At 39.3% G+C, this 26,070-nt stretch overlaps 1 protein-coding gene and 2 pseudogenes across 1 annotated transcript; 2 read left to right on the top strand and 1 right to left on the bottom strand.

Moving 5' to 3' along the window:
* Positions 1-150: 150 nt before the first annotated feature.
* On the bottom strand, positions 151-25,294 carry PLEKHA3 (pleckstrin homology domain containing A3). Its single transcript, XM_007450726.1, has 8 exons — positions 25,236-25,294; positions 21,129-21,245; positions 14,425-14,580; positions 11,785-11,921; positions 10,083-10,247; positions 6,335-6,378; positions 4,593-4,708; positions 151-316 (listed from the first exon to the last, which is right to left on the bottom strand). Exons 1-8 carry the CDS (start codon positions 25,273-25,275, stop codon positions 189-191), a joined length of 903 nt encoding a protein of 300 aa, XP_007450788.1. The 5' UTR covers positions 25,276-25,294; the 3' UTR covers positions 151-188.
* LOC103073197 (40S ribosomal protein S27-like pseudogene) lies at positions 649-2,011 on the top strand (annotated as a pseudogene).
* On the top strand, positions 20,060-20,410 carry LOC103072920 (40S ribosomal protein S26 pseudogene; annotated as a pseudogene).
* Positions 25,295-26,070: the final 776 nt, after the last annotated feature.

The raw sequence follows: 26,070 nt of genomic DNA, 5'->3' as shown, positions 1-26,070 counted from the left end.
CTTGCAAATAAACTATATAAAGATAAAATACACTTCAAAGGTATGTGGGTTGTTTTTTGTTTGCTTGTTTTACAATATTCTATAAAGTGCAGAGAAATCCTAAGGGAAAAATTACTCCCTATAACATAGTTTAATTACAGCAGCTTTTGCATAGCAATACTTAGAGGAAGTTGGACACTTCCGTTTCCTCAGGAAGAGAAGGATGGAAGAGGATCTTCCGGTTCAGATTTTTTTTTGGCCATAAGTCTGCTTTCTTCAGGAATGGTTGCTGATGCCAAATCTCCATTAAGTGTATTTCTGGAACAGTGAACAGGTCCTATTAAGAAATTGATTAAAAGGTTAAACATCCTATCAATATTAACTCCAGTCCTCCATGAAAGAATATTTCCTATTCAGGGACATGAAATTCCTTTAGCTTCCTGCTAACTTTTTGATCGTTTGTTTAAGAGTAAAAATGTAACTTTTCTAGTATTGGCAGTTGTAAGGAGAAACTTCAGAGTTCTTGAGAAATTATGAAACTATCTGAAGGAGAGATACTTGTTTTGTTCATTGCTAGAACCAAGGTTGGCACACCTGAGCAGCCAATAAGTATTTGCTGAATTGAATTTAGTCTTTCTTATCTATCGCTTTTCCAACCTGATCGTTTTAATGCTGTTGGTATCCTTCTCATTTTCTAGGCAAAGAAACCAAATCCCAAAAAAGATTACAGGCCTAACCCAAGAATCAAACAATTGGTAACAGAACTGGAACTAATTCAGGTCTTGCTCTTTTCATCACAAGACTTTCTTTTTCTTTCTTTTTTTTTTTAGTATTTTAATTTTATTGGAGTATAGTTGATTTACAATGTTGTGTTAGTTTTAGGTATACAGCAAAGCATCACAAGACTTTCTGAGGAAAGCTGACAAGGTATGTCACAGTGAAAGTTCTCATATCTCCATTTGGGATGCAGCTCACGAAACTATCACTGCAGCTGCCAAGTGAGCACATCAAACACATTGGCATGGTCCTATTCACTTTCACATGTACATATTTTTTTAATTTAGCATGAACACTTATTACTTTTATAATTTAAAAAAATCTAGTTAATAAAAGTAGAAGCAGCTGCATATCTCAAGAAAAAGAATATGCTGCAATAAAGACTTTCAACTAAGATTGCTAATTTGCAAAACATACTTTCTAAGAAAGAGCACTAATTCAGTCTCTGCTTTGTCAACTAACTGGGACACTAAACTTTAGTATAAACAGAAGGAAATCTAAGGATAAAACTCTGACCTACCCTACACTTGCCAATTTTAAAAAGTTCTAGAGAAGTGAGATATATGTATGTGCAAAAATATTAATGCCTATGTATATAAACATTAATGCATGTATGGGTGTGGGTGTGTGTAACTAATTTTGTTACCCTCCTTAACAGCTAAATTAGGGGGTGTTAAGTGGAATATTTACACTTAGATCTTATAAAAACAGTTTTCAAAAATTCAGAACCAGGGCTTCCCTGGTGGCGCAGTGGTTGAGAGTCCGCCTGCCGATGCAGGGGACACGGGTTGGTGCCCTGGTCTGGGAAGATCCCACATGCCGCGGAGCAGCTGGGCCCATGAGCTACGGCCGCTGAGCCTGCAGGTCCGGACCGCAACGGGAGAGGCCACAACAGTGAGAGGCCCGCATACAGCAAAAAAAAAAAAAAAAATTCAGAACCAGGCTCGCGAGGGGTGTCTCCTTAGAGATCTGCACGGGCTAGGCTTGCGAAAGGATCAACGTGCCTTTGGGTAGAGATTTACTGCATCCTTCCTTGGAAGAGGAAAAGAAAAAACATAGAAAGAAACGGCTGGTTCAAAGTCCAAATTCTTATTTTATAAATGTAAAATGTCCAGGCTGCTACAAGATTACCACGGTTTACAGCCATGCTCAGACAGTGGTGCTTTGTGTAGGTTGTTCAACCGTGTTGTGCCAGCCGACAGGAGGAAAGGCCAGACTCACAGAAGGGTGTTCATTTAGAAGAAAGCAACACTAATGATCCACACAACTTCCTGAATTTGTGTTCTATCACAGAAAGCCTTATCAGTTCAATAATTCCAGTTAATCTACCAAGATAATGTAATTATTTTTAATTTTGTAAGGTATACAACAGCGCTCTCCTATTTTGGTGTCAGTTTTTCAATAAAGTATTGATTACGGGCAAAAAAAAAAAAAATCAGAACCAGAGTGCCTAAAAGAGAGGAGAGCTAAGGAAAATAGCTGGCTTTAAAAGAATTAATTTAGCTATAACCAATGAAAATGACACCCTTAAAAAAAAGAAATGGCAGGACTTCCCTGGTGGTGCAGTGGTTAAGGATCCACCTGCCAATGCAGGGGACACGGGTTTGAGCCCTGGTCCAGGAAGATCCCACATGCCGCAGAGCAACTAAGCCCGCAAGCCACAACTACTGAGCCTGTGCGCCACAACTACTGAAGCTCACGCACTCTAGGGCCTGGTGCCGCAACTACTGAGCCCGTGTGCTGCAACTACTGAGCCCACGCGCCTAGAGCCCACGCTCCACAAGAGAAACCACCGCAATGAGAAGCCCCCGCACCACAACGAAGAGTAGCCCCCACTCACCGCAACTAGAGAAAGCCTGTGTGCAGCAACGAAGACCCAACACAGCCACAAAATTTAAAAAAAGAAATGGCATCTAAAGAAAAGTACAAGGCAGAATAGAACTCTTTCATAAGCTCTGGATGAAAAGGGTCATGTATAAAAGGCAGGAAGAGCAAGGTAAATCGGAATGCATGTTACCTGCCCCAGGTGACATTTTTTCCCATACTTAAGCTCTTTAACCATTTTCCTCTTTTTCTTATCACTTCCAAGATCTAGTAAATTGGCCCAGGAAAGTTTCTTTCTCCCAACCCCTTCCGACACTCAATCCTTTTCCTTCTTTCATTTCTTTACTCATTGCCCCAACTTATATTCAAAATGATAATGAGCATAGTGTTCCATATCAATAAATAGATTAGTTCTGTAAGAAAAATGGGCATTAAAAAAAAAAAAAATGCAGGCTTCCCTGGTGGCACAGTGGTTAAGAATCCTCCTTCCAATGCAGGGGACACGGGTCTGAGCCCTGGTCCGGGAAGATCCCACATGCTGCGGAGCAACTAAGCTTGTACACCACACCTACTGAGCCTGTGCTCTAGAGCCCATGAGCCACAACTAGTGAGCCCACGTGCCACAACTACTGAAGCCCAGGCACCTAGAGCCTGTGCTCCACAACGAGAAGCCACTGCAATGAGAAGCCCATGCACCGCAACGAAGAGTAGACCCTGCTCGCCGCAACTAAAGAAAGCCCACACACAGCACCAAAGACCCAACACAGCCAAATATAAATAAATAAATTTATTTTAAAAAAAATGCCAGGCTTCCCTGGTGGTGCAGTGGGGCCTGTCGATGCAGGGGACACGGGTTCGTGCCCCAGTCTGGGAAGATCCCACATGCCGCAGAGCAGCTGGGCCAAAAAAAAAAAAAAAAAAAAAAGCCATCAACTTCTAAAACTCTGAAAATGATCAGCAGTCCCCTTTAGAATCTCAACCATTTTCATGAACTTTACATTTCTCCTCTAATTAAACCTGTTTAACACTCTGGTTAAGTAAAGCAACTCTATTTTATACAATGTTTTCAATATTTTCAAATACTAGAAATCCAACACCATTGTTTAGTCCCATTTCAGCCACACTATAAATTAGCCAGGCTCTTCTAAGCCATCTAAAGAATGTAAGCACCATTCACCATGTCATTTCCATAAGGGAAATAAAATCTTGTTCCAAACAGCTGACTTATAAACTCTTGGAACACAATCTGTTGCTTAATTGAGAACTGTATGTAATTTCTATCCCACAGGTTTCAGGGGCAATAGTAAAGACTCTGAAAAGCAAAAGTCTATTAATGGAGCTGTAATAATAATACCATATTTGCAGTCACTGAAAATCATGGTCACTACTGTCGAAGTAGATATTCTAACTGACTTTCAAAGCTTTTTCTCTGAAGAGAAAAATAATTAAATTTTAACATAAATCACAAAACCTTTCCTAAAGTATTCAATCACAGTATGCTGACTCTTTAATAATAAGGAAGAAAAAGGTACAGGAATAAATGTTATTATAATTCATCACCACCACCAGAAAAAATTATTGTCCTTGGCCATTTCAAATTCTTTAAGTAACAATGCTGATTTTTTTTCTTTGAACTTAGAACTTGCCTTTATTTTCCCCTAGAATCCTACCTACAATTTATGCTTTCTTCTAACATGTTTTTTAAATGCAAACACAATGGGAATATAAATTACTAAGAGATTACTAAAATGCAGTGGGAGTAAAAGATTTTGAAATTACATATATAAATCTAAGATATGGTACTTACAAAGAGATACTTAGTACTTCCTAATAAAAAAGGTGACTGTAAGAGGATATATGAGCTTCTGTTGATTGCGTGCTAGTTGCTTAGCTCTGAATTCACGGGCAAAGTACAGTGTTCACTGCCAGTATCCTTCATTTCAACAATTACAGAGCCCCACACCAATTTTGCTGAATAGGCCAAAGGGAGAGACACAGCCCTTCTAACTTACTATCTGGGTCTTCAAGAGGAACATCATTATAAGAGTCTGTATCTGAGTAGGTTCTTCGGCGCCGCTGGGAGAGTCGGTGAAGTGTAGACACTGTTTCTTTTATAGAGTGGCTACTCCTGCAAGTTAAATAAAAAGCATTAAATTTTAAGGACTTAAACAAATGAAAACAGCCTCAACTGCAGTTTTCAATGACTTCTCTTTAAATGAAAGAAGAACTATTTTAATACCCAAAGTTCTATTTTAGCAACATTCTACTCCTTCAGAGGTCAGGCCACAAACAAGTCAAATCATTTAGAATCTAGTTGGTAAGCTGGGGAATACAGCCTGAGCCAAATTAAAAGGAAAAGAGGTACAATGAAGAAGTTATTTCCTTTATAGAGGAAGGTCCAGCTAGATGGTTAACAAGTGTTTACAAACTAAAAGTTATGGATTTCACAAGTGCATGCATCTAGCATCATCCATAGCCAATCTAAAACAGCAGAGCGAATGGGATGGGCAAGCAGTGTGGGAGCATGCTAGGAGCCAACTCACTGAGAGCAACAAGAGCGGATAAAGACGGCAAATGGAGCCTAGGAAAACTAGTTTTAAAAAATTAGTCTGGAAAACCAGGAAACTAGAAAAATCAACCTAAAAAATTCAACACAGAAGCAAATCACCACCACTCAACAGCACCTCAACTACCACTGGATGACAGCCCAACATTACTGTTCTTAATGACAACTTTGATTCATCAAAAAAAAAAAAGTTTAAAAATTCTTATTATATCTTATTTAATAAGGTAGAAAGGATAAAATACAGGTCAAAAAATTCTGTCATAAAGATAAAAGTTTGTTAAAGGAATCAAGCTTTTATTTTTCTGGAAAATTCAGTTGATGAAACTCTTCATTCCCTGATAGGATTAGATATACACATCACTGGACTCCTCTCAGCACATAATAGTTCAATCAATTACATAACCATCAGAGGGAAAAATAAAGTGACAAAATAATAAGCGGGTTCAGTTAGCACTATTTTTTCTTTTGGTAGGCACTCAATAGATGTTTACTGAATGAAAGATTAATTCTATGGTGCTTTACAATTTTCTAAAGTTTCACACATGTGATTTCATATAATCCTACAATAACCTGTTTTTTCCCCTACCCCTATATTAATGTAGAGAAATAAATGCTAATGTCACTATAATTCCATCATTTTCCAAAGACAACCATAATAAGACAACCATAGCAACTTAAAAGAATGTTACCTACCAAGATAAATAGCCTGGGATATTGGCAAGATCTAGAACGTAAATTTTTTAAATGTGTTGATATGACTACATACTTTAAAATATCAATAGTTTTTCTCTCTTTTCAGTAACACCTTAGCTCCTATTATAAGAGCAGCTCAGCATGAATATATGATGCTATAAAAAACTGTAATAAAATAAGCCTAAGCTTGGAGCCTCAATACATCAAAAATGGATTTCTATTAACCATCGTTGGATATAATTTACATCTAAAAAAGTATGATAGCTGGCAAGGTGCTTACCTTGCTGACTAATTTATTCACTCATTTTTTTTCTTTACCTACTACCTACTGGGGCCAGACCCTATACTAAGCACTAAGAGAAATAATGCTGAGCAAATCAGAACCAGACTTTGCCCATACAGAGTTTACATTCCACTTTATGTTAAAGACCCAAAGAAGTTCCCTAAGTAGGTATAATTTTGAGAGAACTTGGTCAGAAGAAACGGTTATTTTACCTCTCTGAACTGCAAGAACCAGGGTGGCTGACAGAACGCTTCATCTAGAAATTTAAAAAGAAAATAAGCATAATTCATATATCAAGTAGAATAAGACAGCTCTAATATATTATTATTATCATAATTAACATAAATTACTCAAAGAAAAAGATGGCTGGCCAAAAAATTTATTTTTTACAGACCCAAGTAACATTATTAGCACAATATCAAGCTTTCTCCCTAATAATTATTAACTGAAATCTTTCTCAACACATACAAAAACATGCTGGATTGTTTTCTCAATATTAAAAACTGAATTTCATAATATATATATAATACATGTGTTTGTATAAAGATATAAAAAACAGTATACTTAACAAGTCCCCCCAAAATCACACTATTTGTGATGAAAAGGAGTATCCAGCAAGCCAGAAAAGAAAATAATCTAATAAATGTCTCTCTCTTTTTTTTAAGGGGAGAGCTTCTCCTTACCATTCATTATTCAGGTAGCTATTACACAGATGTTCTAAAGTGTGGTTTTCATGGAAAACAGCATTAATAATTCAAGTCTTTTAAGAACTCAGAAGAGGAACCCTAAGCCTCAAATAGGTTTCTAAAAACATACACTTAAAATGTAAATAAAATAAATAAAATCTGAGTCAGCAGAGTATTAATAAATATGACAAATACGAAACATAATTTAGATCTAACTACTCCACCAAAAAAACAGAGGCAGCCAAGCAGATTATTTCAATGCTTAGCAAAGTAGCAAAAAAAGCAACATTTATATCAAAGGCTAACGATGGTTGCTTTATATACAGGGGCTCAAGAGTCTTACAAGTGAGTCCAAGTCTAACAGTTATGTTACGTAAATGCCTTCTACAGTTGCTCTGAGAAATCCCAGTTGAAATGAGAACAATTATGACCCATCCAATTTGTAGTCCAAGGATATCTAATATGATTAAAATAAAGATGCAACTGGACATTAACATCTCCTTTAACAGAAATCACTTCCTTTAGGATTACTCACGTAGCAACACCCCCACTACAATTATCTGTGGATCAAAATGACAATTGTTTAAACTTCTATGATGATTTGAAATATAACTGAGTGCAAGTTAATTTAAAGAGGGACACGAGATAACCATATAAAGAAGTTATAAAGATCAAGTTAATTTTGGAATTCTCAAATTTTTCAGCTTTTTCATTTACTCATGTCGTTAAAGAAAAAGAAAGAAAAAGATTTCCTCTGAGGAAAGTAAGGTCTGACCTTACTTTCCATGCTATGTGTCTCCAGAACTATTTACCGTAAGCCAAAATTTTTGCCTTATGTATGAAGTAAAACGGCACAGTGAGGAAAAATAAGTGGCCTCTAACCAGTATTTCCTAGATTAACTTATTGGATTTCTTGTAATGTTTCTACTGATAAAAAGTTTTAGTTTAAAAGAGACAGTTATTATAGCTTCTTATACATAAAATACACATATGACCTCTCTGGACTATAGAACATTTATAACAGAAGGCATTCTCCTCAGAAGTTCAATGAAGAAATTAGGTAGGTTTGAGGTGTTTTCATTATATTTGATTCCAGAAAGTCCACCTTAAAAAAAATACAGTGTACCCCTTGTATATCAAGCTCAGGAACATAGCACTATACATCCATCTCAAAAGATTAGGACTTTTTGTTCAACTATACATGTTATTTAGCAGTCCACAATAAATCTAAAATTGTTCTAAAAAGCAACATTGTCAAACTGTGCTCTACTAAACAACACAGTCCTCTGAGTTATTAAAAAATAAACAAAAGGGTTCAATCATCAAATAAATTTAAGAAACACTACACACCACCTCTCCTCAGAGATTCATAATACACTTTAGCATAAAAGAAGTTCTAAGAAGTCCTACATCAGCGAAACCCAATTTGTTTAAGTTAATCTAGAACTTCCCAAACTAATCTGGCCATAAAACTCATTTTCATGGTATACCTATCTCAGAGGACGCTGTTGGTCCATCATAAATTATTTAGAAATCAATGATCTAGAGACTTCCCTAGTGGCGCGGTGGTTAATACTCCACGCTCGCAACGCAGGGGGGCCAGGTTCAATCCCTGGTCAGGGAACTAGATCCCACACGCATGTCGCAACTAAGAGTTCGCAGGCTGCAACTAAGGAGCCCATGTGTTGCAACTAAGGAGCCGGTGAGCCACAACTAAGACTCAGTTGCGCAGCAAGCAAATAAAAAAAATATTTTTTAAACACTTTAGGAAAATAATGATCTAAATAAATTTAGGTAATAATCTTTACTAATTCTCATATGACCAAATTTGCTGTGGTGGTTAAGAGAACCTCAGAATAAGTTGTACCCTATTATTTCTGCCAACAAATAGGTCTGCAGGTAATTGCTAAAGTAAGAGCCAGGCGGCATTCTTCATTCCACAAAAGAGCTCACGAAAATAGTCTGATGAAAAACATGTAAGGTTTCATCAAACCTCAGCTCACCTCCAAGTTCCCCACAGCATGCTAGGGCAAGTTTATTACCTTGAAAAGCACAATGAATCCATCACCCTTGGCAAAAAGAGTACTCCCTGTTCAGAGTAATCAGAAGATAAGAACCTAATGTTAAGGACCTAACATTAAACAGGTTACATCTACCTCTGATGTAAAAAACACTGTAATTTACAGATGAAAAAAATGAAGTCCAGAGAGATTAAGTAACTTGCCTACTTGGAAGGTTCAAATCCAAATGCTGACTATAAAATACTGTTTCCCCTGTAACATGTTGTTTCGAATCCCTTACAGCTCCTCTAAAGATATACTTAATTTTATCCCCTTGTGAGTAAATCGTCACCCCATAGTGGTGTTTTTACCAAATAGAAGAGTGTTACCCAACCTTTTCATGTCACAGCACCCACAGAGTACTATAATCTTTTTCTGACACACTGGGGTAAATGGCATAGCCCTTCCAAGGGGAGGGGATCAGGACCTTGGCTCATGTTGAGCCCATCAGCTGAGAGGCTCCCATACAGAATCTGAATACAGTAAAAAAAAAATTTTAACTGTTACAATAGCCCGGAGATGGAAACAACCTAAGTGCCCGTCGTCGGATGAATGGATAAAGAAGATGTGGCACATATATACAATGGAATATTACTCAGCCATAAAAAGAAACGAAATTGAGCTATTTGTAATGAGGTGGATAGATCTAGAGTCTGTCATACCGAGTGAAGTAAGTCAGAAAGAGAAGGCCAAATACCGTATGCTAACACATATATATGGAATTTAAGAAAACAAAAATGTTATGAAGAACCTAGGGGTAAAACAGGAATAAAGACAGAGACCTACTGGAGAACAGACTTGAGGATACGGGGAGGGAGAAGGGTGAGGTGTGTTAGGGCGAGAGAGAGACATGGACATATATATACTAACAAACATAAGGTAGATAGCCAGTGGGAAGCAGCCGCATGGCACAGGGAGACCGGCTCGGTTCTTTGTGGCTGTCTGGAGGGGTGGGATAGGGAGGGGGGGAGGGAGGGAGACAAAGAGGGAAGAGAGATGGGAACATATATATATGTATAACTGACTCACTCTGTTATAAAGCAGAAACTAACACACCATTGTAAAGCAATTATACTCCAATAAAGATGTTAAAAAAAAAATAAAAATTTAAACTGTTGACTATTTCCCTCCTACTGCCAGTTTCCAGCCTTAAAAATAAACACAAAAACAAAACCACACGCAGTATCACTGGAACAAAAACCAGAAATTCCAACCATTTGAACAGGAGAAGGTGACACAGGAGAAACTAAGGGATCCGGATGGCACAGCTGAAACATCTCAGGTTTAAACTTGGCATTCGCTATCTTCACACATTCCTCAAGCGTTGTGATGAATGTATTACACGTGGCACTAAGTAGAGAAGAGGCTTCATTCATGTTCTGAAAAATTACATGCAAAAAGTTGAACAGACTCACACACAACTATGTGGATTCATGCACCACCTACGATCAAGTAATGAAACATTACCTTCAATGGATACCTTACTAGGTTATGCTCAAATCTGTTTAAAATGCATTACCTTAGAAAATTAAAGCAATGCATGAATAAGAATTATCTATCTCTCAGGTAAACAATGTATGAAATTAGATTCCAAGAAAAAAAATAACTCTTGCATTTAAACCAAGTATCATATTGAAAAACTGTGTACAAAAATTTATCTTAAATAAACCTAACCTAGACTGTAAGTTTCTAACTATCAGAATTCCAAAGGTAATCACAGCAGTGGAACACCATGAGGGTTACTGAGTGCCAGGTAGAATTCATGTCTGAGTGCCAGGTAGAATTCATGTCTACCCCACGCACATTCTCCCATTTCTTCCTTGGTAGAATAAAAACTCCAAGTTCTTTTTGGGACAGCACCTTGCTCCTGGGGGATGAATAGAGACTGGTCTGAGCCAGTCATGTCTATTCCATGACCCTTTGTCAAATACTCATTTTTCCTAGTTTTCATGGACCCAGACTAAAAAGATAATGAGAAGTCTGCTAGGGTTTCTGGGATTTTCATTCCCTGATAAAAGCAAAGGACAGCAAACTGAGATGGTCTCTCTCCACCCTGGCTACCCCACTGCCTCCTGCTTCTGTGCGAACCTGTAGTCACCTTGAAGGCTAGGGCACGAGGAGAAAAAAACAACACACCAAAAATGGCAGAGTGGAAGGACAGAACAAGATTGGGTCCCCGACACTGTCCCTGAGCCAATGGAGCAGATGTAAGGGCACCTGCCTGCAGAGAGCCTGTGGTGAAACAGCAAGTGCCTTAGGGTTTAATGTACTTGCATCTAAAGGCAACCTACCTCACCTAAGATTCCTCCCTAGTAGGAGAAGGCCACAGGAAAAGTAGGAAGATTTCTTTTCCCACTTCTCCCAAGTTAGGCAAAAGGGGACTGGGAACCAGGCTGACCTTTCACCCAGAGAGCAGTAAGGCTCACTGGTCCTACTTCACCAGAAAGAATGAGCCTATTTCATAGCCAGGTTCTGCAAATCTGAATTTTGATTCCTACATCACTGCTCTGAGAATGATTCTTTTTTTGTTAGTTTATAAAGCTAAATTATTAACCCACAGTAGTTAAGCTAGGACCTAATTACAAAAGAGAGCAGCACCTGTCCAATGAACTCATGCAGTTATTCTGGAGAACAAAGCTGGTAATGCTTCTTTCCTACCCCAACCACCAAATAATCAATTGGCTGCAAAGACAGGCCTTGATTCCTTGGACAAATGTGCTGCTTGCTGCTTTACTCTGGTTATACAGACATAGTGTAAAAGATCCTACAAACTTCCAGATAGTCTATAGTACGAAGAGGTCTGAATAGCTGAGAATAACTCATTTTGAAAATGCTTCTCTGTAATCTTATGTAAGAAGCTCACCCAGCATATGCTGCAAAGCATAACCAGACATGAAAGGATCATCTTGGATATACCTCTATGCTGGGAGATGAACGATTCTCATCATGGTGAACAAATTCTTGGATCGTATGAACTTGCTTCATTAGGAGGTCACAGTAGAGGCGAAGCTCAGACATTTTGGTTTTCAGAGATTCACTGGTTTCACTTATTTCTGAAAGGAACATATGCAAACATTCAATTAGACTATTTTCATACTTCAGAGGCAAAAGAACAAAATGGAATCATTAAAAAGTAAGGCAATAGATATGACCTGTAGCTTAAGAGGGGTGAGACCTTGGAAATAGAATATAAGGTTTTCCCTGAAGAAACATCTTCTCTTTAGATAGGAAAAAACTGGCTGTCATATGTCTGACATGAAGTTTAGGTAGATTAATTTCCAGAGACAGGCTGATGACAATGAATGCCTTATACAGGATATTTCCATTCCATTAGTCATCTTTAATTTGATAAGCACTTGTATTTCTTTTTTTGTGAACTGGCTTTTCTTGTCCTTTACACATTTTTCCAGTTCTAATGTTTGGTTTTTCTCTTAGTAATATATAAATTGATAAATTTATAAAAGTTCTTATGCATTAAAGATAGCAATCTTTCATGCCTCCAAAATACTGCAAATACGTTTCAAGATCTGTCAGCTTTCTTTCAGTTTTCTTTATTGTATTTGGGTAAACAGAAGTTTTTAACTTTTATGTAGTTACAACTGCTCTATATAAACATTCATTTATTTTCTTCTGTTCCTTTCACAGCTTCATTTTCACATAATATTGGTTTAAGAATTTTTTTAAATTAAGAGCCTATGTTCCTTTCTTTAATATATCCAGACAGACTAAACATCCAGCCATAATCTCAGCCACTCACTTACCAATACCTTCTAAACTAGATGTGTAAGCAGCAGAGGAAGGAAAAAAGTATACACAGTAGATCCTGGTGCTTCTCCATATTCCTTGAGCCAGTGGCACTGCTTTGTGGTACTAGTCATGAAGCCCCTCTAGCCAGAGTAGACCAAAGCAGCTCTATCTGCCCATTTAATCTAACCTAAATTAATTTTTACCCAAGTTTAAGTCCATCCCCTCTTTTTAACTGTAGCAATATATATATATATATATATATATATATATATATATATATAAAACAAAATGTACTATTTTAACCATTTTTAAGTATACAGTTCAATGGCATTAAGTACATTCACATTACTGTACAACCATCCATCTCCAGAACTTTTTCATCTTCCCCAACTGAAACTCTATACACATTAAACACTAACTCTCCTTTTCCCCCTCCCTTAACCCCTAGAAATCACCATTCGACTTTCTGTCTCTATGAATTTGACGACTCTAGGTACCCCACATAAGTGGAATAATACAATATTTGTCCTTTTGTGACTGGCTTATTTCACTTAGCACATATTCAAGATTCATCATTGTAGCATCTGTCAGAATTTCCTTCCTTTATAATAAGGCTGAATACCATTTTATGTATATACCATACTATGTTTATCCATTCATCTGTCTATAAACATTTGGGTTGTTTCTACCTTTTGACTATTGTGATTATTCATTCCCTCTTTTTTTTTTTTTCCCGGTGTGGACCATTTTTAAAGTCTTTATTGAATTTGTTACAATATTGTTTCTGTTTTTTTGTTTTCTGGTCGCGAAGGCACGTGGGATCTTAGCTCCCCAACCAGGGATGGAACCCGCACCCCCGGCACTGGAAGGCGAAGTCTTAACCACTGGACCACCAAGGAAGTCCTCATTCCTTCTTATCCTACCTTTAACCATATTCTATCCATGATGTTCTTTCACATATTTGAAAACTTTTATAAATTCAATCCTTAGCCCTCATTTTTCAATAACCCATAATTTAGCTGTTTTCACTAATTTAAATAACTTCTACTGTTTTTTAATTATAAAAGTAATACATTCTCAGTGAAAATTTTTGAAAATCAAAAATATATAGGGAAAAAAACTGCAATCTCACTACCATACTGTTATTATTTTCACATTATATCTGCATATAATTGAACTAATACCATAAATTATTTGCTTGGCTCTTTTTTTTTTCTTTTTGGCCACGGATGCGTAGCTTGTGGGATCTTAGTTCCCCGACCAAGGATTGAACCCAGGGCCACGGCAGTGAAAGCGCCGAGTCCTAACCACTGGACCAACAGGAAAGTCCCTTGCTTTGCTTTTGAACGGGCAATATCTGTAGCTGGTAAAGTCAAAAGGTATGGTCAAAGGGTATAAAGTGAAAAGTGAGTCTCTCCCACAAATTCCCTTTCCAAAGGTAACAACCTGACCGATTCTTACATATCTATCCTGAGCTGGCCAAGGAGTGGCTATGTAATTTTGAATCCTGCTTTTTTCAATTATCACTTAACTTTGGGCATTTTCTCCTATCATTAAAATTCCTTGTAAACATTTTACTGGCTACATAATATATCAGCCTATGAAAGCACTATATAGTTTACTGAACCATTCCCCTAAATTTAAACCTTGGCAATGTTTATAAATTTTTTCACTATAATGAACATCTATGTACATAGATCTTCTACATTTCTGATTATTTCTTTGGGATAAATTACTATAAGTGAATATGACAATTTACATTTATGTTTAAGAAAATATTCTCACCACAAAGGAAAAGTTTATAGTTACCTTTTTCTTTTTTAGTCCTAGTATCAGACAAACAGGCTTTGGAGCTCCCCAAAGCAACCAGCCACCTTTGTCTTTCAGCTGCATTCACTGCCTTCATGTAGAAATGCTGCTCTCCTGGAATGATTAGTTCCATTCTTGTGTTGTCTGCTGAATGGACTAGATGATAAACAAAGGGGAAATATAGTCACGAACTCAAGTAATTTGTGGAGAATCAAATCATCACTTACACAGTATTAGATGTTTCAGATCTAAAACAACAAACTCTGATTCAAGAGTCAGGCAGTGCCACCTCCTTAAGGGGCTATGCAGGGGCACCCTCCAAGCCACCATTCTCGCATATACCCAGGCTGGCAGTGGTGTCAAAGTGGTGGTAGCATGTGAACAGAAAACAACAACAAATTAACTACTGAAAAGTGATATCTAAGAACTCCCTCCCCTGGGGCCACCAGTACCCCTGTCACACTTATCACACTCTTTTTTACTAATTTCTTTGAAAGCCGTTTGTGTTTTTGTACACCGCCCACCCCCCACCCAAGCCTAGGATAGTGCCTGGCATAAAGTGCAATAAATGGTAACTAAGGTAACCTTCCATCAGAACAACAGTCCACAACTAATGAGCATCTCATAACCACCTGGAAAGCACAAGTGTTTTGAAAATCTCCTCTTCCCCTCCACCCTCCTCTTCCTCTCCTACACACACGCCAATCCTGGATCTCTGACAAGAGAGCTAACCATATTGTATGCTGAGCCAATCCTAAATCTTTGTTGTAAGATTAATTTGTGTTACATTGTCATTAATCAACAAATATTTACTCTGCTCAGAGCAGTGCTGGTAGAGGGGAAGACAGAAGAGAAGAAAGGTGTCTTTGCTCTAACAGAGGGAACAATTTTATCCAGGAAACAAACCGATACACTAAAAATAAAACACCTAAATGTTGAACTCTTTGGTACAGAGACTTCATGTGTGATTATAATGAAAGGTAAGAAGAGGCAGGAAGTTAAAACGTCTTCAGGAAGAAGGATCTGACGACAGCAGAACTTGGTTAAGAGAACAACAGCACAAGAAAAGGCCTAGATAAGGAACTAAACACAATATGTACTGAGGATATCAGGAGTCAGGCCTAAATAGAGCCTTGTGTTGGATTACAAAGTAATGATATATTCATGAATAAACAAGCTGAGTGGAGCCAAATTATGAGGGGCCCAGAGTGTCTGGCAGAAGCCCTAATTTAGATGATTAATTACTGAAAACACTGACCAGATGCTCAGTGTACTATGGCAAATAAGTGCCACAAAAACTTTGTTATCTTATTATTCTACTCATATAGACCATTCTTGGATACAGATTGTAAAATATATGACCATGCAACAATCAATGATGGGTGCAAAAAAATTTTGGCTAGGATAAAACTACTGAAATCCCAAAGCTCCAGCAGTAACTCTTTTTTGCTACTTGCTAATATTAGTGAAAGCGCCAATAGCTACCTTAAAAGAAAACAATGCTCTAATTTCCAAAGATGTTGCTACAAAATGAAACTACAATAAGATTTAGTTTCATTTTTAAAAATACCAGAATTTATGTGTCAGTCAAGGGTTCCCCTCCAAAGTAGTTACCTGAGAAGGCAACAAACTTAAGAACAATGCTCCCAAAACATCAAGCTCCTAGGAAAAAATAAATTAAGACCTCTACATGCAAAACTGCAAAACATTACTAAGAGAAATCAAAGACCTAATTAAATACAGGAATATATCATGCTAATGGATCAGAAGACTCTTGTCAAGAATACACTTCTCCCCAAACTGAAGTACAGATTCAATGTAACGCCAATCAAAATTCCAGCAGGTATTTGTGGAAATTTATAAGCAGATGCTAAAACGTATAAGGAAATGCAAAGGGCCAATATTAGCCAAGACAATGCTGAAAAAGAACAAAGTGAGAAGAGTTAGGCTATCAGATACTAAGAAGTATAAAGTTAAAGAAATCAAGATAGTGTGATATTGACACAAGGATAGAAAAACAGGCCCATGAACAAAAGACAGTCCCCAAAAAACCCACACATACATGGTCACTTGCTTTGTGATGACCTTACAGTGCAATGGGTGAAAGGTTGCTCTTTTCAATAAATGGTGCTCAGTCAACTGGAATCTTGACTCCTACCTGACACCATATATAAAAATGAATTTTACGTCAACCACCAACCTAAAATAGACCTAAATATAAAAGGTAAAATAATAAACCTTCAAGAAGATTTCTTAAATAGGACATAAAAAGTTCTAATTAAAAAAATTTTTGACAAATTGGGTATTACTGAAATTAAAAACTTCTGTTCGTCAAAAGATACCATTAACGGAATGAAAACACAAACTACAGATCAGGAGAATTATCTGCAATACGAAAACTCATTCAGACTATACGAAGAACTCCTACAAATCAATGTGAAAGACAGCTCAGTTTAGAAATTGGGCCAAAGACTTGAAAAGGGACTTCAAAAGAAGAGGATGTTCAAATGCCTAATTAATATCTGAAAAAATACTCAACATCATTAGTTATTGAAAAAAATGCAAGTTTAAACCACCATGAGAGGTATCTCCCTGGTGGCGCAGTGGTTAAGAATCTGCCTGCCAATGCAGGGGACATGGGTTCGAGCCCTGATCCAGGAAGATCCCACATGCCGAGGAGCAACTAAGCCCGTGTGCCACAACTACTGAGCCTGCGCTCTAGAGCCCACCAGTCACAACTACTGAAGCCCGCGTGCCTAGAGCCCGTGCTCCGCAACAAGAGAAGCCACCGCAATGAGAAGCCCGCACACCACAACAAAGAGTAGCCCCCGCTTGCCGCAACTAGAGAAAGCCCGCGCACAGCAATGAAGATCCCACGCAGCCAAAAATAAATAAATAAATAAATTTAACAGTGATTCAATCCATTTAGTGTTTAAAAAAAAAAAAAAACCACCATGAGATAGCACTAGAAGAATTCAAAATCTTCAAATTGCTAATAGTAAGCTTTGGTGAGGATGAAAAGCAACTGAAACTCTCATACTAGTTGAAAAACAAATTGGTACAATTACTTTGGTAAACAGTTTGGCATTATCTGAGACAAAAAGTCTCTCCTTGATCAAACTTGTTGGGCTCTTCTGAACCCTCTGCTTGACTAGGCCCAATCTGGGGCTTCCAGCTCTGTCCTAGTAGAGTCCACTTTTAGCAAACATCCTGCTAAGTCAGTTTAGCCAGAATCCCCCACCCTCAATATCTGATCACCCTCCTTATCTGACCAAATTCCACTTCCCACCACCCCCAGGTAATAATATCTGATCACCCTGACCTGCCTCCAATAAGAATCCTGTTAGGTCTGTTTAATCAGAATCCCCCTTTATCTCTGAAATTTCATCCTTGTAATTTTCCATCCACTGATTCCCCTATCCCGCCCCCTGCCACTCTGTTCCTTGGCTATAAACTCCCACTTTTCCTTGTTGTATTCAGAGTTGAGCCCAATTTCTCTCCCCTACTGCAAAACTCCATTGCAGTAGCTCCTATACCTATTCCAACAGACCTGAGTAAAGTCTGCCTTACTGGGTTTTTTAAATAATTTTTTTTAATTGAGGTATAGTTGATTTACAACATTATACTAGTTTCAGCTGTACATCATAATGATTATAAATTTTTATAGACTATACTCTACTTATAGTTATTATAAAATATTGCCTACACTCCCTGTGCTGTACAATACATCCTTGCAGCTTATTTATTTTATACGCGGTAGCTTGTGCCTCTAAAGCTTTTACCTCTATCTTGCTCCTCCTCCCTCCCCTCTCCCCACTGGTAACTGCTAGCTTGTTCGCTACATCTGTAAGTCTGCTTCTTTGTGCCTTACTGTTTTAACAAAAGTCAAGAATAGTATTTCCTTTAATATCTGTTAAAGCTGAATGTATGAATATTCAATGTATCCCTTAGCAATTCCACTCCAGTTCTAGATATATACTGAACAGAAACGCATACATATGTTCAACAAAATAAATATATGAGAATGTTTATGGCAGCTTTATTTATTATAGTCCCAAAATGGAAACAAAATGGAAAAAACAAACAAACACCCATCAATACTAGAATGGAGAGCCAAACTGTGGGACAATCACACAATAAATATATTACGACACATCAGTAAGAATGGTGAACTGTTACAAAGCACGACATAGATGAATTTCACAAATATGTTAAGCCAGACACAAAAGAAAACATTGATTTATTCCATTTATATAATGTTCAAAAGCAGGCAATACTTAAATATGGTGATAAAAATCAGATTAATGGTAACCTTTTAGAGAGATTAGTGGCTGAGGTAACATGATTACTATCCCAGCATCTAGAATGCTGATAATATTCTAATTCTTGATCTGGGTGGTGATTACACAAGTGTATTCACTTTGTAAGCATTCTTAAGGCTGAATATTGAAGATTTGTGCCCATTTCTGTATCTTATTCTTTAAACAAATAACAAAGACAACAAAAATGCTGCCATGGTTTGAAAAAGTGCTAGAGTTGCCTTTAAGAATTCTGCCACTAATAGTCTTTTAAATATCCTCAAGGTTGTCAAATCTTTGAACTTTGAATGTAGTTTGATTTCTGACAAGAGTCAGAATCTCATTTGGAATCAAATATGAAGAATAAGATGAGATAAAACCATCATTTTTTTTTTTATATCTTTTTTTTTTTTTTGCCCGCAGTGCATGGCATGTGGGATCTTATCCCAACCAAGTACCAAACCCTGTGTGCCCCATGCAGTGGGATCACAGAGTCTTAACCACTGGATGGCCAGGAAAGTTCCCATAATTTTTTTTTTTTAATTTTAATTTTTTTAATTTTATTTATTTATTTTTGCTGTGTTGGGTCTTCGTCTCTGTGCGAGGGCTTTCTCTAGTTGTGGCAAGTGGGGGCCACTCTTCATCGCGGTGCGCGGGCCTCTCACTATCGCGGCCTCTCCCGTTGCGGAGCACAGGCTCCAGACGCGCAGGCTCAGTAGTTGTGGCTCACGGGCCTAGCTGCTCCGTGGCATGTGGGATCTTCCCAGACCAGGGCTCGAACCCATGTCCCCTGCATTGGCAGGCGGACTCTCAACCACTGCGCCACCAGGGAAGCCCTCCCATAATTTTTTTAAAAAATAAAAATTCATGCTTTGAATGTGCTTTTCTTGTGTAATTTATAAAAATAAAACAAAATTACAACTCATATAGTTCAGGGAATATGCAAGTAACAATGCTGAAGCGTTTCTATATCTTATGTAGCCATGACCCCCTGTAGGGTTTAACACACCCTTCTCTAGTGCTTTGTTTTTTCCTTCAATTCTCTTTGAAGAATTCAATACTTTTCATTACCACTTTGTCTGATTTCTCCTACCTAGTTGCACCCCACATATCCCAACCACACACACAAATGAATCAATGGTCCAGGAAACCTTCCTTCATGAATATTACAGCATGACTTACTGCTTTTTTTCTCCCCTTTTGAAAAAGCACAGTATGGAAAAGGAGTGGGGAAGGTAACTTTACAGTAGAGAAATCTGACAGACACTACCTCAGACAGGTGGTCAAGGTTAATGTCAAGAGTGGTATGTCAGCTCTCTCGGGTCCTCACTTCCAAGATGACAAAGAAAAGAAGGAACAACAGTTATGCCAAAAAAGGGCCATGGCCACGTGCAGCCTATTCACTGCACCAACTTCGCCCAATGCGTGCCCAAAGACACCATTAAGGTCATTAATTAACACAGTAGAGGCCGCAGCCATCGGGGACATTTCGGAAATAAGTGTCTTCGATTCCTATGTGCTTCCCCACCTGTACTTACATCAAAACTACATTACTGCGTGAGTTGTGCCAGTCAGAGCAAGATAGTCAGGAATCATTCCCGTGAACCTCATCCCAGACGGACCAAACACTCCCACCCCAGTTTAGACCTGCGGAAGCTGCCCCATGACCTCCACCAAAGTCCATGTAAAGACTAAGTCCTTATAGACTGAAGAAAAACCATCCTCTCCAAAAAAAGATATTAAAATGGAAATTATACATTGGAAAAAAAAATGGTATATCATGTTGACAGCATGTACTCCTGATGTGATCTTCCTCCCTAAAACCCATAACCCCAGTCTAATCATGGGAAAAACACCAAATTCTGATAGAGGAGCTTCCTACAGTATTCCTGACCAGTACTCCTTGAAACTCTCAAGATCATTAAAAAAAGAAGAAGAAAAAGAAAGGAAAAAACATCTATATTACCCAGAAGAGCTTACTTCCAATTCAGCAAAGAACCAGAGTTTATGACTCTGAGTTCATACTTTATCAAAAACCTGCGCTGGCCTCATCATCTTTAGAGTTCAGCTTCCAATCTTTACAACACGCTTCAATGAAAATGAAAGAAAACACTTGTAGACTCAGCATGGACACTAAAGTGGCATCCACAAGAAATTGCTTTTTCAAGTCCACATTGGAAGACTAGCACTAGTACTTCGAATTTCAATTCAAAGTATATTTATAGAGGGAGAAATATCAAAAATTGTGCCTAACAATGCTAAGTGCCACTTCTGAACGCTAAGGAGATAAATGGCATTAGAAGATCCCTTCCTGGTTAGAAATGCTTTTCTCCTCTTTTTGCAGTATGCTGAAGAACCCTTTACTTACCTAACTACAAATTCATCTAATTCCATGTATTCACTTACCTTTAATTTCACAAACTGCCATCTTTATACTTCCTTTGCTCCCTTTGCAAACATCATCTTGTGAATCATAGTAGGACAGGATTCCATTATCTAAAACAAACCAACGAGGCTGCCAACCTACAAAGATCATAAATAACAAAACATCAATAAAAAAGTACTTTAATCACACAGAAAACTATGATTACAAAATTTACCATCCATGTCATTTCTTGGCTCTAAAATAACATTCTGACAATGAAATTTTTAATTGCCAAGATCTGCCCAAAATACTCTTGCATCAATCTCCATCTTGCTGGAAGAGATTTCTGGAGAAACCTCTAGATCAGAATAAATATGGGGAATAATACCTTTATTCTGGCTTACAACCTTCTCATTAACAACCCATCAGACCCATCTTCAAAAATAGCCCTACGCACAGAAAATAGCCCAAAAACAATCTCCCCTTTTTTCTAAGGGAAACAGAGTCAGGTTATAACATAATGGAAAAAGCAACAGAAGACATGGATTCTAGCCCTAGTTTTGTTATCATTCTTTGTCCCAGGTTGAATAACCTGAGACGAGTCTTTCATCCCATTAAATATCAAAAATTCCCAGTCTCCAAAATGAGTGAATTGAACAAGAAGACCTCTCAAGTGCCACCTCACCCTCTAATTCTGCAATGTGGCTTTCCTCTCTCCTATAAAATACTCTGCCTAAGCCAACTCCCTGCACACAGTGAGTGCTGAATGAATTACAGTCTCTCACACAGAAGTTGCATACCCTGTGGTGAGAGCATGGAGCCACCACTCCTCTCTCCTTGCCCTGCTGTTGCACAGCTCAGGCAGAAATGCTAGAAACTGAAATCATTCATTTAATTAGCATTGACTCAATGACTACAGCACACAACTATCACAGACTTGGCTCTAATGCGAAGCTGGGGGTGATGATGTCTTTCCTTGAAGCTCAACTCCCACTCTTGCAAGCCAAACTCAGTGTTCCCTGAAATCTTATCAAGCATGCCACTAATTTACAACAGTTCACTGACTAATAACATGGTGACCATGCTGGAGGCAGTGCGACTGCCCTTGTTCTTTCTGTGACTGTTAAATCACCATTCAGCCTGGTCACTTTAGACACTGTCTGCTATATTAATCAGTTCAGTTTTTCTGGGCCAAACAGTACCAAGACAGCGACAGATAGGGGAATCATTCTTACATCCTGATATAGACCCAGGATTTACCTCCCCAAAAGGCTTTACCTATAACACTTTTGAAATGACAATGCTGAGTCATCATAAAAAGATTAACAGCAGGGAATGTGATGATACAGTTCAGAGGGATGGATATCCAAAACCAAGTTTCAGAGGCTTGGAAAATTCTTTTTATGAAACTCTATAGTCCTTAATGAGGTCTAGCAAATTAGAAGGTAAGTTCTTCTGGTACATGAACTTTATCTTGTTCATCACTGAATTCCCAAAACCTGGGAAAGGTGCTTGGCACACAACAGGTACTAAAAAAAAATGTAATTCTCAAGTGATTGAATGAATGAATGATTACAGAAAACTAAGATACTGCCTGTTACCCATAGGAGTACAGATACGCAGTATATCCAGTATATCCATAATGTACTGGGCATGCATAGAAATGATGAGGATGGTATCTTTCCAAACATTAATTCACCTTGGCAAACAAATTATAAAAAGGTTATGGTGAAAATACACTCCTCTACCCCCAGTCTAGTGTGCCTACAGGACAAATTGTGATTTTGTAAGCCTGCATTATTGTGATTCAATATCTCTTTAAAATAAATACTGAGCAAAATGATTCATTTAGAATTTGTACCAACTTGCAAAGTGACTATAGTTAAGTATATTAATCTAACTAAGACTGTTAATGATCTCTACATACCTCTTTGAAGAAATATTTAATAAAACAATCTCTAATTGATTCACACATATATATAAGGGCTATATCTGTGAAAAAAATTCATAGGTATTCCTTTTTCTAATACCTTTTCAAAACACACATTCTGGGCTTCCCTGGTGGCGCAGTGCTTGAGAGTCCGCCTGCCGATGCAGAAGACGCGGGTTCGTGCCCCGTTTCGGGAAGATCCCACATGCCGCGGAGCGGCTGGGCCCGTGAGCCATGGCCACTGAGCCTGCGCGTCCGGAGCCTGTGCTCCGCAAATGGGAGAGGCCACAACAGTGAGAGGCCCGCATAACGCAAGGAAAAAAAAAAAAAAAAAACACACATTCTTTTTTATCTCAAACTACCAAATGTTACTGAAATTCTTACTCTCTACAAAGGATTCTTAAAGCACACTGTCATCAAACTGGAAGGTTCCTTAAAGATCACTTAGTATGAACAGCTATTCATCCTTCTGACCTAAGATGAACTAAAAGTAATAATCAGCATGCCACTGAGCCAAATTTAAATTTTAAAAATAGAATTCTTCCAACCAAAAGATTTCATTTCATCAAGCTTCTACACTGCATACTAGCAGTTAACTTAAATGCTCTGCAAAGATTAAAACCTTAAGTACACAACGTTAAAAGCTCAACCAGCTGGTGCTCAGCGACAGGAGATGAGAAAGAGGGCCACTAAGACCACATTTAGCTCCAGGAATAAATTTTGACTCATCTTAGTAATCACCCATTGCTCTGGGCTATGCATAAGATCTTCACATGACCTCCCAAGCCACTGCGCGCTTAGAATGTTTGCAATGAGATGATCATCTGCATCTCAAAGCAGAGTAACTACCACCTCCAAGTTAAACTAAACAGTATAACTGTTCTCACAACAGCCCATGTGAAAATGCCTAATAAAAAAAATTTGCCTCGTTTTCTAAATGTTTCCTGTTAAAACATACCAGTTACAGAAATAAAGTGTTTGACATTTTAATGCAAACAAAACATCCATGTATCATAAATGTTAAAGCATTCGCTGCTATAAATCTGTCTTTAACATTCCAACTAATCAAAAAAACAGAGACAATTGTAGCTCAGTGCTTATGTCTTTGTGTTTATGTGCAAATTTTGCACAACGTCAGATGGACACAAGTTGAATGTCTGATACAATTACTAAGGGGTTCAATACTTTTGGCAGAGTGAACAAGTGGGCAGCAAATCAAGATTGACCTATTACACTAAACCAAGAAATCTGTTTGCTATTTTATCTTACTTTAAATCCACTCCCCTTCCTCTAATTTGGTGAGATCACAGAATTCTGGAGTTGGAAGATAAAGTTCAGGATAAACTAGCTGATCACCCCTGCCCTATGAGACAGATTTTGAGAGAAAAAGTGACTTGTTCTTACTGTTAGCTGATGGCAGAGATGGGACTACAACTCAGATTTAAGGCTCTTTTAATAAGCCAGACTGTTGTTGTCATGGAAAAGGGCCCTTCCCTGCTGGTCTCTCATTTCTACAGAAACACCTAGTTCTTTGGTGTTCTTCCTTTCAACCAACTTCATGAGTGAAACTGACTTGCCTGCTCCACCTTCTGTGTCTTGCACTTTCTTCCACAATTTCTCACACACTTACCTGAATACCAAAACATAAGGATAACTCATTGACAATCAACCCCTAAGAGAATATAATCTGGGAACAGCTTCCAAAATCTTGCTTGCTATGCTTGAACAACTTCAACGAAAAGAACTTTTAAAATAAACCGTGTTGCTAAGGAAAATTAAAAGAAACAGTGAAAAGATTTCCTAAAACGAAATCTTGATTTTAAAGGGCCCGTTACAGTCCTATGCCCCAACAACTCAGTTATCAACAAAATGCTGAATTAAGTGTGAGTAAAGGCAGAGACTGCAGCAACACATGTAGAGTGACTAGGAATGGTTCCGGAAGCTACAGCAGAAAACAGAAGTATTATTACACGGGCAAAGAAATGGTCAGGTGCACTTCCCACCCTCAGGATGGTGCGCAGCCTCTAACTGTCCCCTGCAGAGGCCAAATGGGCACTTACAAGGGGCAGGGAGAGCGATTAAGCCCGGGAACCAGACAGAGCCGATTCGCTGTGAAGGTCCCCGCCGGCCTGGCGGAGGGAGGAGGAGCCCCTTACCCGCCTTCTCCGCAGCCTCTCCGCCGCCCCCACCCCCACCCCGGTCAGCCGAGCCCTCATACCCGTGAGATAGTTGGTCCACTTGTACAGAGCTCCCTCCATGCTTCAGAGCCCGGCGCCGCGCATCCTCCTGGCCCGGCGCCGGCCGCGGTGAAGGGCGAAACGCGGGGCCTGGGCAGCCCCTCCCGGCCCGCCCGGGCCCCTCCCCGGGCGCCCCCAGCCGGCACAGAGCAGCCCTCAGCCCGCGCGCGCTGCCGGGACGTGGCGGCCCTCAAAGGCCGGGACGGCGGCCGCCGCGTGGTGCTTGGGGGCCTTGAGACATCCCCGGGTGAGCCCCGGCGGCGGCGGCGGCGGCAAAGTCGGGACCGCTGCCGGCCTCCCGCTCGCGCTCCCACCGCCCCGCTGCTCCCTTCCACGCCCCAGCGCTCCTTCCTCCTCGCCCGCCTTCCTTTCCCCCGCCCAGGTCTCTCGTTTCTTTTCATTGACCCCGACGTCGCTTTTACTTCCTGGATGAAAGGGGCCGGCTCGTCCCGGGAAACCCCTCCCCGGCGGCGGGGCTGGAGGAGCGGGCGCGGCTTACTGCGGCTCAGCTCAGCCAGAGGCTGCGCGAGGAGGGCGGGTCGGAGCCGTGAATCCTCGTCATCCTCCCACAGGCCCTCGCCTGGCGGCCCTGGGCTCCCGCTCTCACCCAGGACGCCGAGTCCCGGACCGACGGCCCCCCCCGGGGCCTAAGCCTCAGGGCCCGGGACCGGCGGACTCGGACCTGGCTATGTGCGCAGCCCCTGGGCCTACCCGAGGACTAGTCGCCCCCCTCCCCCACCCACGTCGCACTCGTAGGCCTCTCAGGTTTTCCTGTAACTGAGCCTCAGGTCTTTCTGGTGGTTGTTTTTTTTCAGA

The sequence above is a fragment of the Lipotes vexillifer genome, unplaced genomic scaffold (genome assembly GCF_000442215.2).
Source record: "Lipotes vexillifer unplaced genomic scaffold, Lipotes_vexillifer_v1.1 scaffold29, whole genome shotgun sequence".
NCBI classification, from domain to species: Eukaryota; Metazoa; Chordata; class Mammalia; order Artiodactyla; family Lipotidae; genus Lipotes; species Lipotes vexillifer.
Note: the sequence above shows the minus strand (reverse complement) of the source record. Positions and strands in the feature narration are given on the sequence as shown.